General features: G+C 43.9%; 1 protein-coding gene across 1 annotated transcript in view; it reads left to right on the forward strand.

Annotated features, from left to right (window-relative positions):
• Positions 1-15,660, forward strand: part of CDK8 (cyclin dependent kinase 8) — a 184,742-nt gene that overhangs the window by 134,647 nt on the left and 34,435 nt on the right. Inside the window, exon 10 of the mRNA XM_078657112.1 lies at positions 8,609-8,706. Within this exon, the coding sequence (XP_078513238.1) occupies positions 8,609-8,706 (98 nt within the window). The remainder of the gene's footprint in view (positions 1-8,608; positions 8,707-15,660) is intronic.

Genomic DNA, 15,660 nt, shown 5'->3' on the forward strand with positions numbered 1-15,660 from the left:
TGAATGGAGCTCAGGTCTTCTATACGCCTTTCCACCAATACCATTACTGTCCAGATTTCTCAAGAAGATCGGGAACAACCAGGCTCAAGTTATTCTTGAGGCTCTGGATTGGGCACAGAGAGTCTGGTATCCCGAGTTGTTTAGCATGAGCACATGTCCTCCGATCAGGGTGCCTCTTTAGGAGACTCTTCAGTCGCAGCAAAAGGGAGGGTTGCTAGGTTTCCGATCCTGGCAGTGCTTCGCCTTCAGGGGTGGAAAAGAGCTGCGACAGTTGACCGCTTTCGACCTTCCGCCCGAAGTCTGCAATGTTATCTTGGCAGCCAGATGTCCCTCCACCAAAGCAGTGTATGCCTGCTGTTGGAGCAAGTTTGTGGCATTGTGTACAGGTAAGCAGTTTGGTCCCTCATCTGCACCACTTATCCAAGTTATTCTGTTTATTGGACCCAAAAAGAGCCTTGTCGTTCTACCTTGACCGCACAAGAGTTCCGGGTGGGTGATCAACTCATGTGGTACGTTGGAGTCAAAAAAGAAAAGGTGGTGCAGGAAGGGACCATCTGTTACACATTGGCCAAAAAGTAACCTCCTGAAGGTTTGCAAGCTCATTCTACCAAAGCAAAGACTGCTACCACTGCGTTGGCTCTTGGAGTGACCGTCGTGGATGTTTTTTCAGGCAGCAATGTGAGCTTCTCTGCACACGTTACGAAGCACTACTGCTTTGACAGTTGGCCCCTACGATACTGGCATTCTGCCCATTGCCCGTTCAACCCTACAGGATTTTCTAGTGTAATTCTTGTCGCAGCCTCACCTCTGTGAAGATATTGCTTGGGTATCTAGTCTAAGGTAAAGAATCTGCGGCTTGAAGTCTCTATCAGATGAACAAGTTACTTACCGTCAGTAACGCCTTTTTGTAGCTGCAGATTCCTTACCAACCCACCCACCCATCCTCCCCACAATAAGAACGGATTCGGAGTAAAATGACATCCCCTCTTAAAGGTCCTAGTTTAACGCACCAGTGATGCGTGTTTTTCTTAGCTCCACACTTCTGGCGTGGAAAGTCATGCAAAGAATTGACATATGCGCACCGGTGAGACACCTATATAGGCACCGTGCACATATCTTCTATCGTGGACGACGCCATGCAGAGCTGAACGGCATCACTTACTGGCGCGCAGGTCCCAGCTCACAAAAAATTGGATCCAGTTTGATGCTTGTGGATAATTCTAAGGTAAGGAATCTGCAGCTAGATAGTTTCTAACAGATAAGGCGTTACTGAACTCACACACTTTCATAATAATTGCTAAAGGGGCCATGCATATATTTAAGAGCATGAAGCTTAATGATGAACCCAGCTGCAGTTCCCGGGTAATTGAAGAGTGCTCAGATTTAAAAGGTGGCAAGTATGAAACCAGACCTGGGCTCTTGAGATGATACCGATCTCATGCAGCATTTCTATCTAAAAAGCATGGGGTATGGCAGGGCTTTAAGTGGGCCGGGACTGAGCACCGGCAGGTTTTTTTAAGGGGGCCTCGAAATGGGTCCCTATCGGGGTCTGTTTTGGGCCCTGGCACAGGCGGTCCGTTTTTATCCCGATTGCAGTGACAGCAGGCACATCTAATGTGCGCGTGCGCACACTGCTGACTTCTCACTAGTGGAGAAGTTACAGCATGACGTCATGCCAGGTGATTATTGTATGGGAAGGGAAATCTTTGAAAGAGAGTTATTTTCTCTCTGGGTTTTCCTTCTCCTTTTGAAACTCAGGAGCAGCAACATTGTCGTGGTATCACCGGGGCTGCAAGTGGAAACTTTTTCAATATAAAATACAGCAAGCTAGAGTTGCTGCTTATTTATCTTATGCAACTAACAACCATGGATAAAGCCAATAGTCCTGACTTGTTGTAGGTATGATATTACTTGTAGTAACATATATTTGGATGTAATGACGGAAGCAGCAAAATACAAGTTGGGCGGCACACTATGCTAAGCACAGATTTTTTGCTTGTGTTTTTAAGCCACGCCCTTAATTACATTGACCATGCCCCCTTGAGAGACCCCCAGTTTTTTCATCCCACTTAAAGCCCTGGGGTATGGTATAAAAAGTAGTGGAGAGATCAAGTCGAATAAGGACCGCCCGGCAAATTACACCCAGACTAAGCCTAATTTCATCCGTAGCTAAACGCAGTGCCATCTCAGTGCTGTGGCCAGCCCTGAAACTTACTGAGAGGCAGTCAGCAGCTTGTTCTCCTCTATGTAGACCAACAATTGTGAATTAACTAATCTTGGGGAAAGTGTGTCCGGAAATGGAATGAGGGATATCGGTCGATAGTTGGAGAAATGTATTAGGTTGGCTGAGGGTATTTACTATATTGGGGTTTATTGGTGTGCTTCCAGACCTGTGGTACTTAGCTGTTGTTAGCGACAAGTTAATTGGATTTTTTAAGAAAGGGATAAGAAGCCCTGAATAGGTCTTTAAAATATGAAAAGGGCAGTGAAGCATCCTTTACAACACAGTTGAAAACAATCAGTGCCTTTACAACGCAAATCTTTACCATGCATATTCCTTTACCACATATGGTAAGTATAGTTAAGGGGAGGGAGGGACGGAGGGAGGGGGAGGTGGAGAGGGAGCGGGACTCTATAGGGTATTTTTAGGTTTTTGAGGTGGGTAGGGGAAATGGGGTGGTAAGGGTATTTTTAGGGTTTAGTGGTAAGGGTATTGAGTTTCTTTAGCTTTTTGGGAGAGTTGGGGTGGGTAAGGGTATTGGGTGATAATTGAATTGTATAGGGTGGGTAGAGCCATAGGGTAGTAAAAGTATTTTTAGGATTTAGGGGTGGGTAGGGCATAGGGTGGTAAAAGTATTTTTAGGACTTCGGTGTGGGTAGTGGAATATGTGTGGTGCAGGCATGCATTGTAAAAAATTTATGGTAAAGACATGCATGGTAAAAGCATGCTATAGAATGTCTTACCACCAAAGGGCAGGCAACATCCTAGGAGCCTTACTGAATCAACTGTATGGTGTGTCTAAGTCTAGAAATGCTTTCGAAATTTCCAACATTGGGTTTCAAACCTGGTTTCAGAAGATCTTGTCAATGGTTCAAAGGGGATTAAAATTAGTGTGTTTTTAAAAAATTTAGTGACGGAGAACAGTGTACAAGGGAAGCCGAGATGGAGGTCAGAAAGCTCTTTTAACAAAGTTTGAAAGCTCTTTAGTGGTGGACCCTCTTTCTTCTATTCTTTCTGTGAAATAATTTCTCCAGGCCACGCTGACTTTTTGTAGTAGTGTTTAAGTTTGGCGCTCTCCAGTCATGATTTCTGATTGTGATCATCTCCATTCCAGTTCTTATTTCCATTTCACCCCAGAGTCCTTAGCCATGGATTTATTGCATTGCACAGGTGCTATCTTGTCTAAGGTTGTAGAAATGGAAATATGATAACTCATAATGATATTTATGTCCAAAGACTGGCATATGACTGGGAGTGCTAGCTCTTGAAAACAATTGTCATTGTTTATCAGTTTCCAAGGGTGATAGTGTCATTTCATGGCTGGTTGACATGGGGCGGGGGGGGGGGGGTGTTGGAAGCTATCTGTATTACTCCAGAAATACATTACATAGTGGTCTGTCAAAAGCACAGGTCCAAGGGGATGCAGCCAAACCTTAAAATTTGTAAGCAAGAGACATGCCATGACATACAATATGAGTGGGCTTGTTACTCTTTGGATGGATTCCATGGCTTTCAAATAAGCATTGAGTCTCCTATTGGAGGAATCCAAGGTATCTTCAAAATGATAATTGAAATCACTCAATGTCAGAAATTGACTAGATTCAATAATACTGGCTAGCCTACAATCTGACTTAATGGTACTAAAATCCTCTTTAGGCACTGGCTGCCTATTAATTAAGGCTTCGCCAATTGATTGTAAGGGTGTGCGTTCTATTAAAAAAATAAGTGTTTTGTAGTTCTTTGGTGACAAAAGTCTCATTTATGGTGCATTTACAGATCTTAAAGATAAATTCTACCTCACCCCCACCACCTAACTTGTCTGCCCAGTTAAGTATGATAATGCTATAGTTTTGAGATAAAACAATGGATTACAAGATTCAATGTTGAATTTGAGTCAAGTTTTGCAATGCAGAAAATATCTGGGTTGAGATAACAAAGGGTGTTCCTTCTCTCAATGTTCTACCTAGGTAGTGAGCAAGTGATTAAGTGTAAACATTTGTCAGTTGAGGGAGAAAGAGTATGTCATCTTTAACCTTGATTCTGGGGGAGAACATCCAGGAGTTTGGCGTCATCCGGTCGCAGATAGACGAGCCTCTGGCACGTCAACGATGCCTGAGCAGACTGACATCCCTCGGTTCCAAAATATTTTATTTCCTAATCAAAATAATTTCGCTATTAGCCAACAATTTAAATGTTTTTATTATGAACAGTCATTAATGTTCCCTCCATAATTGCTTTGTGGCTAAAAGGTAACCTTTGCATTTGCCTATTGGGTGAGCTCTTCCTATGGTACCAGTCAATGTGCTCTGTCCATTAACCTGATTAGATGCAACTAAATAATTGAAAACTCCTGTTTCAGTTTCAAACTGTTAGAAAGACCCTGTCTGTAGAGAGCCTTTGATAAATAATAAAATGGAGGCAGTTACTGCACCAGAAGGTAATACCACAAGAGCAAATAATCACTGGGAAAGAATGACTTTTACCTAGCCTTGTCCAGGATATCCGGAATGACTCAAATTTGATACTTCCCATTCAGCAACATATCCCTATTTTGGAGTTTATCTGCTGTAGCCTGAGTTTCTATAAGGCAATATCTGCTCTTAAGAGGAAGATGTAGCTCCTATATGGCCTGCTGTCACTCCTTTTATAAGGGTCCAGTTTTATCCGCTTGCCTTTTTACACTTTCTGTCCCAATTCAACATGTAGCATATTACATTTTTTACTTTTGTTGAAAATTAAGACTTGGTTCTTAAGGTTGGTGACTGTATTTTTCTGCATCTAACATTAATTTTCAAGGCAAATAACGATATGCTGAAAAAATGTACCAGCATAGCCGGCTATCACTAAACACTCAGCAAAATTCGACCTTGACGTGATTTTCTTTTAAGATCCAGGCAGAGTAGATGCCACCACTCGCAGAGAAACGCCTGGTCATATAACTGCTTGAATCCATACAATTTGTATTTAATAGGCAGTTATTGGTGCAGTCTCTACTTGTAAATTTCCATAGTTCCTAATTTGGGGAACTAGGGTTACTATACATCCATTCGACAGTTGGTGCATGTTGCTAAACTTGAGTGTGCAGAAGGATTTGGTATTTGATCCAATTAACTCTTATTAACTAAACAGGTGGCAGTGGATACACTTAGCTACTCTTTCGGAAGGTACCATATCACCATGAAGGGCTAGATTCTGCGATTTCAGTTACTGAAGGCTGGAATTGCGTACATTGCTTCTCCTCTTCTAAATGAGTGTCCCAGAAAAAGGATCATCTGGCAAGAACCCTTTATTATTGCTGCTTCTTAGAGGCATAACCTGTTGTTTAAAACCAGCTTCACAGATTTCTTCCATACAGTTATCTACATGTCCTACCCACTGCTCTATCTATTCCAGAGCTACACAGCTAATGCTGGCTGAGGTCAAGTTACCCAGAAACTATCCAACAGAACTCCCAAAGAGTATTATGCTATTCAGCACTTGGTTTTTCTAGTGATTATAGGTGGTCCTTTTTTGCCCTAGTGTTATCCATAAGAGAGGTGTGTGTCTTTAAGAACCGTAGTGAAACAAGAACGGTACCCTTAAAACAAAGGAGGGGTTAGACCAAGAATACATTACACAAAAATACAAAAATCTCTTGTTCTTGTACCTACTTAGTATAATTAACAAACCTGCAACTCACTATTCAGTATGTTAATGCATTCCTGTCAACATCAACAATACTTTCTTAAAGTATAAGCAACACCTTTGCGCAGTAGTTACAGACAAATATCTAGACAAGGAATTTTGAAATTAATACAAGTTTACACAAAAAACATGAATATTCCAAGACCCACAACTATTGTAAGACCCGTGAATTTATATAGGTTGAAACATGTCAGCACCTTTTGGGGTGACTATGCAAAATTGATCGGTTTTGATTGCACGCGATAAAAGCAGTGACTTAAACCCAAAGACGTGTAATCACTCTCTCACTGCATTAAGCAATCGTCCCAAGGGACTATATGAATTTCTTAAATCTTAACCTCTACACTCAGCCCAATCTCTCCACTTTTGGTAACAGCAAATTGATATCAAGTGCTTAATGGGTGGAGGTGAGCCACATGACCAAAATCAGAAACCTTTTCTTTAAGTTGTGGTATGTGCCATCTCTTTTCCAGAGCTGCATTGTTATGCTGTGATTATGTTAAACCTACCCTCTAAACTTCAAGTAGCTTGAATATTGCACCACTCCTCTCTGGCATTCTAGTGCTTTCTTTGTAAAAAGCTGACCCTCTTGTAAGGATGTGCTAGTGTCACACTAGTCAATAAATGACAAAGGTACAATTGGTCTCTTTGCCTAGGTTTTTCCAAAATATGCCCTAATCTGGATAGTGATTGCAAAACCTGAAAAAACTTACATGATGATCTTTCTTGGCCTGGTCTTTTCTTCATCAGTCAATTCATAGCAGGCCTATGTGCACCCAGATCTGCTCACTAAGAGTCAATACCATGGCTGTCATCACGACTTAGCCTACCTGCCTTACACAGCAGGACTTTTATCAGCTGGAAATGAGTGCATTCGATAACCCGGGCAACTGTAGGTGTGTTCTACATGCAGTGAGGTCTTTATCTACCGACAAAACATTATCAGTCTAATCACTGATATTGTATTTTTGTGTTGGAACAAAGGGTTACATCCATTGCAACTCATCCGCACGAGTCCCTTTCTTACTGTAACCTAGCAAATCTGGCCTAAGATACACTGTGGAAGTCCACCTGGTGGCAGTCTTAAGGTACAGAAGGCAAATAGCAAGGCAGTCACTTTTCTTCCAAAGACTTCTTTCGTTTATTGCCACCACCAAAGAACCCTCCCCGACATGGGAACAAAACAGAAAGCTGTTTGTACCTATCCAAAAGGTATACAACAGATATGTGACTTAGAAAATTATCCTCTACTAGCCATTATATTTTGCCATTTCATTCATCGAGATTAAATAATTTGAATGAAACTTCCAAATCTGCCATTCTGTAAGGAGTTACATGAAGACTAATCCAAGGTTTGTCCTGAAAATGCCTATTAACTTCCATCTCAATGAAGCCACTGCCCTGCCAACATTATATATGAATTTCCTTGAGGTGGTGCATGAAGTTTTACATGCAGAGACCAACCAACTATTTGTGGCTTTTAGGCAGTCTTGCAACGCCCATTGCATTGAGTCAAGTCGTAGCTTAATGGTTAGGGGCCTGCATCAGATTGCCTCACACTAAAGCAGGCAGGTCAACCTTGGTAATAGTAACAATTTACTCCGCAAGATGGGTGGTAGCAATAGCTGCTGCTTAGCAAAAATATGTAACATGAAGACCAACCACTTCTTCACTAAGCACTACTGACTGGATGTGCAAACTCGAAGCAAGGTCGCTGTAAGAGGAGCAGTACTTTGACATCTTTAGAGGTACAATGAGTCTCTTCCTTTTGGGGGGCCAGTTTTGATTTAACATTTGATTTTGACCGATCTCTACGCTGGAGAATTCTACTTTCAAGTAGCTATCTTTTTATTTCCTCATTCTCTTTTTTCCTAGATTTGGACCATGTTCCGCTCCAGTTTGAAAGCACTGGTGGGCCTGATTGATATTTTGGTAAACTGATTTGAGAAGGGGCTGAATTGATTTCTTAATTCCACACGCTTACATGACTCCCTTACATGGGCTGCAGCTTCTTTTCTGTCCAACCCCCTCACCCCCACTCCTCCTGACCCTCCACTCCTAAATTAAATAAAGTCTTTAGTGGTAAGCAGAACCTGTGTAACTAAGATGTTTACTTTCTCTGGTGGTTCTGTGTCTTAACTTAAAAAGTAGAGTCTGAGCAGGAAACCCTAAATACCATTGAAGGTACACTCTAAGACTTTTGAAATCCTCACATTTACACTTTGTTAAAACTCTTACCTAGTTGTACTCATAAGACTGCATTGTGACATTTCCTTTTTCATCAGGTATTGTACTTTTCTCTCATTTTTGATGTTTTAAGCTTAAGTTATGACTTGCAGGAAGGTGCACATCTCTTTGGCTCAGAATGTAGGTGTACCTAACCTTTTTTTGCTGGTTGTCAGTAGGGTTAACCATGCTGAGTTGGTGGCTGCCTTCACATATTTCTGATAAATATTTGTATAATTTCGTAATATATTTGTTTACAGTGAGGCCTTCCATTTGGCTTCATAGCTTAGATTAAAGTGAGCTCAACCTTAGAACAAAATGTGTAATTTCTAATATGTACACATGTTCATAGGAAGCAAAGTAGGTGGTTAATCTTATGGCCAGATTTGTGACTCAGTATTATTAAACTTCTCTTCTTAGTGTGTTATGTTGTTCATTACTTCCACAAGTTAATAATTTCTTTACTTTTTCTCCAAGCTTCAGAAATTACTTACGATGGACCCAATAAAGAGAATTACCTCAGAACAAGCTATGCAGGATCCGTATTTCTTAGAAGATCCACTTCCCACTTCAGAGTATGTATTCTCTTCATAACAGTTTTGTAACTGCACCAACAGTTGTTTTCCCTTTTTTGTGCTGCTGCCCTCCTCATTTCTGAAGGAGGTGAAATGCTGCATTTCGGCTAGGTGCAGCAAAGCATGCACATTTTGTTTTGTTATGATCCTACATCACTTTATTTGACAGTACCTTTCTTGTTGTTTTCTGTTGAGCCAAAAGTTTAATGCCGGTTGTCTCGTAATTAATTCCTGAAGCTAATACACACCACTATATGAAAATAACAGAAACACAATTTTCTTCTTCAGTTCTCTAACCTGTAAATAGGGTCAGCTGCCAGTTGTGCTAATCAGTAAATTGAAAAGCAAATGTTTACTGATTAGCAGTGGGGCTTACAAGCATCCTCTTAAAGTGATGTGTTATATCTTGTAGTAAGTGCCTAGGGGCTTTTATGAGTGGTGTTTTCGTATGTGAGTGTGAAACTGCAAATCGCATGTCGGAGGATCACTTGGCCCTTCTCCGTCTGGAAGTTATGGCTCTCTTGGCCAAGGAAGCCATCGAGCGAGTCCCTGTCCCAGAAGTAGGTCATGGTTTTTACTCCCACTACTTCCTGGTGCCCAAGAAGGACAAAGGCCTGCGTCCTATCTTGGATCTCAGGGACATCAACTGCTTCCTCTGGAAGGAGAAGTTCAGAATGCTGACTTTAGCTCAGGTTCTGTCTGCCCTTGACCATGGAGACTGGATGGTAGCGTTGGATTTGCAGGATGCTTACTTCCCCGTTCCCGTCCTGCCAGCCCACAGGCGTTACCCACTGTTCATGGTACGCCACGAGCATTTTCAGTTTACAGTGCGCCCCTTTTCTCCTTACCAGCGCCCACATGTGTTCATGAAAGTGATGGCGGTAGTCTCAGCTCATCTGCGCAGATCAGGGGTTTCAGTATTCCCTTATCTCAACGACTGGCTGTTGAAGGCGGGCTCGCCCCAGGCTGTCTTCTCCCACCTCCAGAATACAGCGGACCTCTTGCATTCTCTGGAGTTCACTATCAACGTCCCGAAGCCGCACCTGATTCCCTCTCAGAAGCTCCTTTTCATCTGAGCAGTTCTGGATACAACTCAGTTTCAGGCTAATGTCCAGTATGTCCAGTATTTGTAAAGCGCAAACATTTACCCGAAGGTGTCAAGGCGCTGGGGGCCGTCGGGAAGATTAAGCGAGCTATTGCCAAGAGTCACATGGTGCTGGGCAGACCCCTGCCGCCGGAGCTGGGGATTGAACCGTGATCCCCAGCGTCAGTTGCCCTGGCCTTTGTGCCATACCTCTTCCACGGTACAAAAGGGGGTGGTAATGGACGGAGCATCTGAACCAATCAAACACTCACACCCAGTCAAAAGATCTGGGTTTAATCCATCACCGTTCTTTAGTCCACTCTGCCACCCTAGTTCAGACATGGCTATATGCCAATCAGTCTGACCCTGTGCCTCATGGGAACAGTCCAGCCTGAACTGCCAAGCCATGCCTTCCCTGGACTGGAAACAAACTTCCGAGGACCGGTTTCTGGCATTGCAGCCGTCTTCAGCCCGGGTTGCTTGAATCCAGTGGCAAAGTGAGCAAGGGACTCACGTTTGAGCATACCCTGCCACACTTATGGCGACCAAAAGCGGTACAAAAGGGGGTGGTAATGGACGGAGCATCTGAACCAATCAAACACTCACACCCAGTCAAAAGATCTGGGTTTAATCCATCACCGTTCTTTAGCCCACTCTGCCACCCCAGTTCAGACATGACTATATGCCAATCAGTCTGACCCTGTGCCTCATGGGAACAGTCCAGCCCGAACTGCCAAGCCATGACTTCCCTGGACCGGAAACAAGCTTCCGAGGACCGGTTTCTGGCATTGCAGCCGTCTTCAGCCCGGCTTGCTTGAATCCAGTGGCAAAGTGAGTAAGGGACTCACGTCTGAGCATACCCTGCCACACTTATGGCGGCCACCAGCTCTTCCACAGCAGCGAGTCTGGGATATTCGGGCTATGATACTGATGTTTCAGCCTCTCTCCCGGCTTTCGGTGAGATTGACTTTGAGGTTTTTGGGCCTGCTGGTGGACCATGCCAGGTGGCATATGTATGCTCTGCAGTGAGACCTGAAGTTCCAGTGGGTGCAGCATCAGGGGAATCTTTCCGATGTCGTCCAGATCTCGGAAGGCACTGCACACCAATTGCAGTGGTGGCTAACAAACCAGGATTGGGTCAACGGCAGATCCCTCTTCCCTCACCAACCAGTCTTCACAGTAGTGACAGATGCGTCTCTTCTAGGATGGGGCAGCCACATGGGAGAGGCGGAGATCAGAAACTTTTTGGAGCTCCAGGTGATTCGTCTTGCACTGAAAGCATTCCTTCCTTCTGTCAAAGGAAGAGTAGTGCAGGTGTTCACAGACAACACCACCACCATGTGGTACTGCAACAAACAGGGCAGGGTGGTGTCTTGGACCCTATGGCAAGAGGCTCTTCGCCTCTGGACATGGCTGGAACACCAGGGCATGTCCATGGTGGATCAACACCTGGAAAGTTCCCTAAATGCCAGGGCGGACAAACTCAGCCGCCGGTGCATGATGGATCACGAATGGCGTCTTCACTTGGAGGTTGATGCAAAGTCTCTTTCAGCAATTAGGGGGGTGAGCCTTGGTTAGATCTGTTTGCCACCAAAGAGAACGCGCAATGTCAGCAGTTCTGCGTGTTGGAATTTCCAAGGCGGCTCTTGCTCTGCAACTCTTTTTGTTGCAAGTGCAATTGTGGTCTTCTATACGCCTTTCTGCCTATAGCACTTCTGCCCAGAATGCTGAAGAAGATCAAGCCCCACCGGGCCTACGTCATTCTTGTGGCTCTGGATTGGGCACGAAGAGTCTGGTATCCCGAATTCTTGAACATGGCCATCGATCCTCCGATCAGACTGCCTCTTAAGGAGGATCTTCTGTCGCGGCAACAGGGGGCAGTCCTACACCCAAACCTGTCCAGTGTGGAGATTGAGCAGCGACAGTTGACAGCTTTTGACCTTCCTCCCGAAGTCTCTAATGTCATCTTGGCAGCCAGGCGTCCCTCCACTAAAACTATATACGCCTGTAGATGGAACACATTTGTAGCATGGTGCACAGCAAAGGCTGTGGATCCCCTTTCTGCCCCTCTTTCAATGGTTCTCCTCTTTATTCTTTCTTTGGCCCAGCAGGGTTCTGCTCTGGGCACATTTAAAGGCTATCTTTTGGCCATTTCAGCCTTTCTTCACCTTCTTGATCAGCCTGCTCTTTTCAGGTCCCCTATTTTAAATAGATTTCTTAAGGACAATACTCACCCCTTTCCTCCTATTCCGTTCGAAATGCCCCAGTGGGACTTGAATTTGGTCTTAAATTACCTTATGTGTTCTCCTTTCGAGCCACTACATAATTGTCCTCTCAGACTCTTGACCTTAAAGACTGCTTTTCTGGTTGCCATCACCTCTGCTCACAGGGTGAGTGAGCTTTAGGCTCTTTCTTCTAAACCTCCTTTACTTGCCAAGGTTGTCCTTCTAACTCGACCTTCATTTCATCCCAAAGTGGTTACCTCTTTCCTCTCAGGACAGACCATCACTTTTCCCACCTTCTTACCGCACCCTTCCAAGGAGGAGGAGAGATTCCATCGTCTGGATCCAAAGCTTGCATTATCCTTTTATTTGGATCTCACAAAACAATTCCAGGTGGACGATCAACACTTGGGTGCCAAGAAAGGTTGGGCTGTGCAAAAATGGGCCATCTCTCAATGGGTCGTCTTTTGCATTAAGATCAGCTACTCCTTGGCGAAAAAGGAACCTCCGGTAGGACTGCGCGCCCATTCTACTTGGGCGACTGCAGCCACTACTGCTTTTAGGTCCCCCTCAGTGACATCTGCCAGGCAGCCAAGAGCAGCTTCCAGACTGATCCATTTTTTTAGCATTCAACTTGAATACCATTATGTTCGGGTCCGCCAGTTCATTCGGGATGCATATCCGGACTTTCCAGCTGAGCCTACAACTCTCCTTGCACTGCAGGCGGTGCTTACGGGGGAGAGCCGTAAAGGGCTTAGTACTAGGCTTTATAACTCCTCCCAGCGGGTACGTGAGTTAGAGGACCACCCATCATGCCAGCGCTGGCAAGCCGCGATAGGCAGCCCAATCACGATGGAGGTCTGGACGGCATGCTGTCGGCTCACGGGCCGACTCACGGCCAACTGCAACCTCAGAATCATCCATTTTAAGTACCTACATCAGGTATATTACTCACCTTTAAAACTCCACAAGTATGGCCTGAGAATGACGGCGAACTGTGTGCGATGTGGTGCCGCGAATGCTGATTTTTACCATGTTGCATGGCTGTGTGGGACTGTGCTGGCCTTCTGGACTGATGTGACTCGCATTTTGTTGAAGGTGATGTTGGAGCCTGTAGACTGTATGCCCAAGCTGTGCCTTCTGGGGTATGTGAAACGCTTAAAGCCAGCCAGTAGACGCATTGTTGCGGTCTCCACTTTGTTTGCCAAGAGAGCGGTGGTGCAGAGGTGGGGATTGAGGTCTGCCCCCACTATTAAGCAGTGGCTCAGGGACCTGGTTTCCTGTAGAGACTAGTTACAAGCGTATGAGGACGAATTGCCGGAGTCTTCCCGCCCCAAAGATTTCTGGAACCCCATTACAGCATATTCGATGACTCATCCTGATTTGTTTTGAACGATACTGTTGTATGTGCTGAAATTGCTGAATTGACTTTTGATGTACACCTAATGGACTAGATCCGGACTACTATCAAGCCTGTCTCTAATATCACCCTATATGTGGAATGTAATTCACTGGTTGTAATTAGACTAATAGCTTGCAGTCATGGCGTCACCGCATAGTGGTGCACGTATGTATCTGTTTGGCCTCCTGGGATGGGGTTTGGGGTGGGTTGGGAGGGTGGGGGGAGTTTTTGAGATTTATGCACTTCATTAGCCTTGTGTTGAATGTACTTGATAAAATTGATAAATTGATAAATAAAATTAAATTAAAAAATAGCTTCAGAATGAAGACCTGCTCCTTAATGCTACTGATGCGTAATCCAAAGACTTTACACATGGAGAATGTTTCATAGCCCATTCGGGAGGGGTATACTTGTTAACTAGATTGACTTGATTGTTAGTCTTGGTTATTGTAGATGTATAATCCTGCATGATTTTTCTAAATTTCTAGTGGGCCATACAGTAATCCAGTTTCTCTACCTTAACATTCTCGTTGTTTCATCTGACATTGACCTTTTACCATGCACAATGGCCTTCTGGTGAACACTGCCTTACAAGGAAGAGAGCATGTGCTTAGACAATACTTTGATGACATTCCATCTTTACCAACGGAATCTTCTTCCATTTTTTCATTGACTTAGACTTTCTTTCCTTTTTTTAAGGATGTTATTCATAAGCTAGATCTTTCTATCCTCTATTGTTGTCTCGTACAGTTAATAAAACGGCACATGCTGTTCTTGCCAGGTGGCTAGTCCTGTGCATGTTGAATACCTAATTTAAGGGGTGCACCTAATTATGTCTCCTCTTTTCCATTTCGGTCTGACTGTGAATGAGTGAAACCCCATTCATTGTAATGTTGCTGTACACGGAATTGGGGATGGATTTCCAAACCCCATCATAGATGCTGGCACTTCCTGAAATATTGCCCCAATACTGCTGTTAAGCTTAGTGGTTCCAGAGGGCCATTATGTTATGTTAAGGGGATTTATAAAGTGCCCCAAAAACAGGGCTTTCTATGCTAGGATATTATGATTCCATCTGGCACTTTTGAACATGTGTGATATGTAGTTGCAACTCACCTCTTGGTTTTATCAAGACTGACAACCAGCCAACCTTTTTTGCCTGTCTCACAGGAAGACCTGGATGATTTTTTGCGTGTATGCAAGACCCAATCGTTTGGTGGATTTTTCCTTCTCTGCTCATCCTTCGTTGTCGGACACTTCCAATTTTGTCATGCGACTTTAAAGGCAGAAATTTAAAATATGCACCTCTGATAATCTGTTCACTCATCCATACTTCCTCTTATAGCCCCATGCATGCATCCATACTTTCACCAATTCACCCATTTATGTTCCCGCCCACTCCTGCGTAGCCATCTTCATCCATTGTTTCACCCTTTTAAAAGTCCATTTTCACTCTTCCCCATTTCTCTTATCTGTTTCCTTCATTGTACTTGGCTAGTTTATCAACCATGTGCCCCATCTGTCAGTTATCCATTAGAAGTTACTTATGAGCTTTTGTCTGCAAACCTGACCCTTCCACAACAAAACCATTGTTGGCTGATGTGATCCTTCTGGTATTATGGGCCACTATCTTGCCTCTGGATATATTTCCAATAGTAGAAGCTGCTGCTGCATCCCATGTCCTTCATGTGTCTGTTCTGTGGTCTGCTACGTGTAAATTGTCTAAAGCCTAATGTGAGAACTGATGGCTAACTAAGGTTTTTCGATTGTATGGAAAATAACTTCTTATGAGGGAATTTGTTTACATAGCTTCTTTTTTTAACTGGAATAGGATATCAGAATGCTGTGATTGGAACCCATCTGTAAACAAGAAGACTATTTAATCTATGGTAATATGTGTTCAATTGTGTACTTGTTGGGATTCGAACCTGTGACTAGAAGGGCTCAAGTGCATGCTACTTAACCCCTTCCACGCTGATGACGAGCTGGGCTCGTCATGAGGTAGCCTCCTCGCACGCTGATGACGAGCCCAGCTCGTCACGTAAAGTGCGCTTTTAAAAATCTCAGCATACGAGCGGAATTCCGCCCACACGCATGCGGTTAACTAAGCTAACACAGGGACAGGTGCTCAATTGCTTTTCTCTCTAATTATTGAGGGTTCTTTTACATTGAAATAGTGGTGTACCTTTCTTCCGTACAGATTTTATTACATTGAAATATTTGGAGATTCACAGCTTGAAGCTAGT

This window comes from Lissotriton helveticus, chromosome 8 (genome assembly GCF_964261635.1).
Source record: "Lissotriton helveticus chromosome 8, aLisHel1.1, whole genome shotgun sequence".
Lineage (NCBI taxonomy): Eukaryota > Metazoa > Chordata > Amphibia > Caudata > Salamandridae > Lissotriton > Lissotriton helveticus.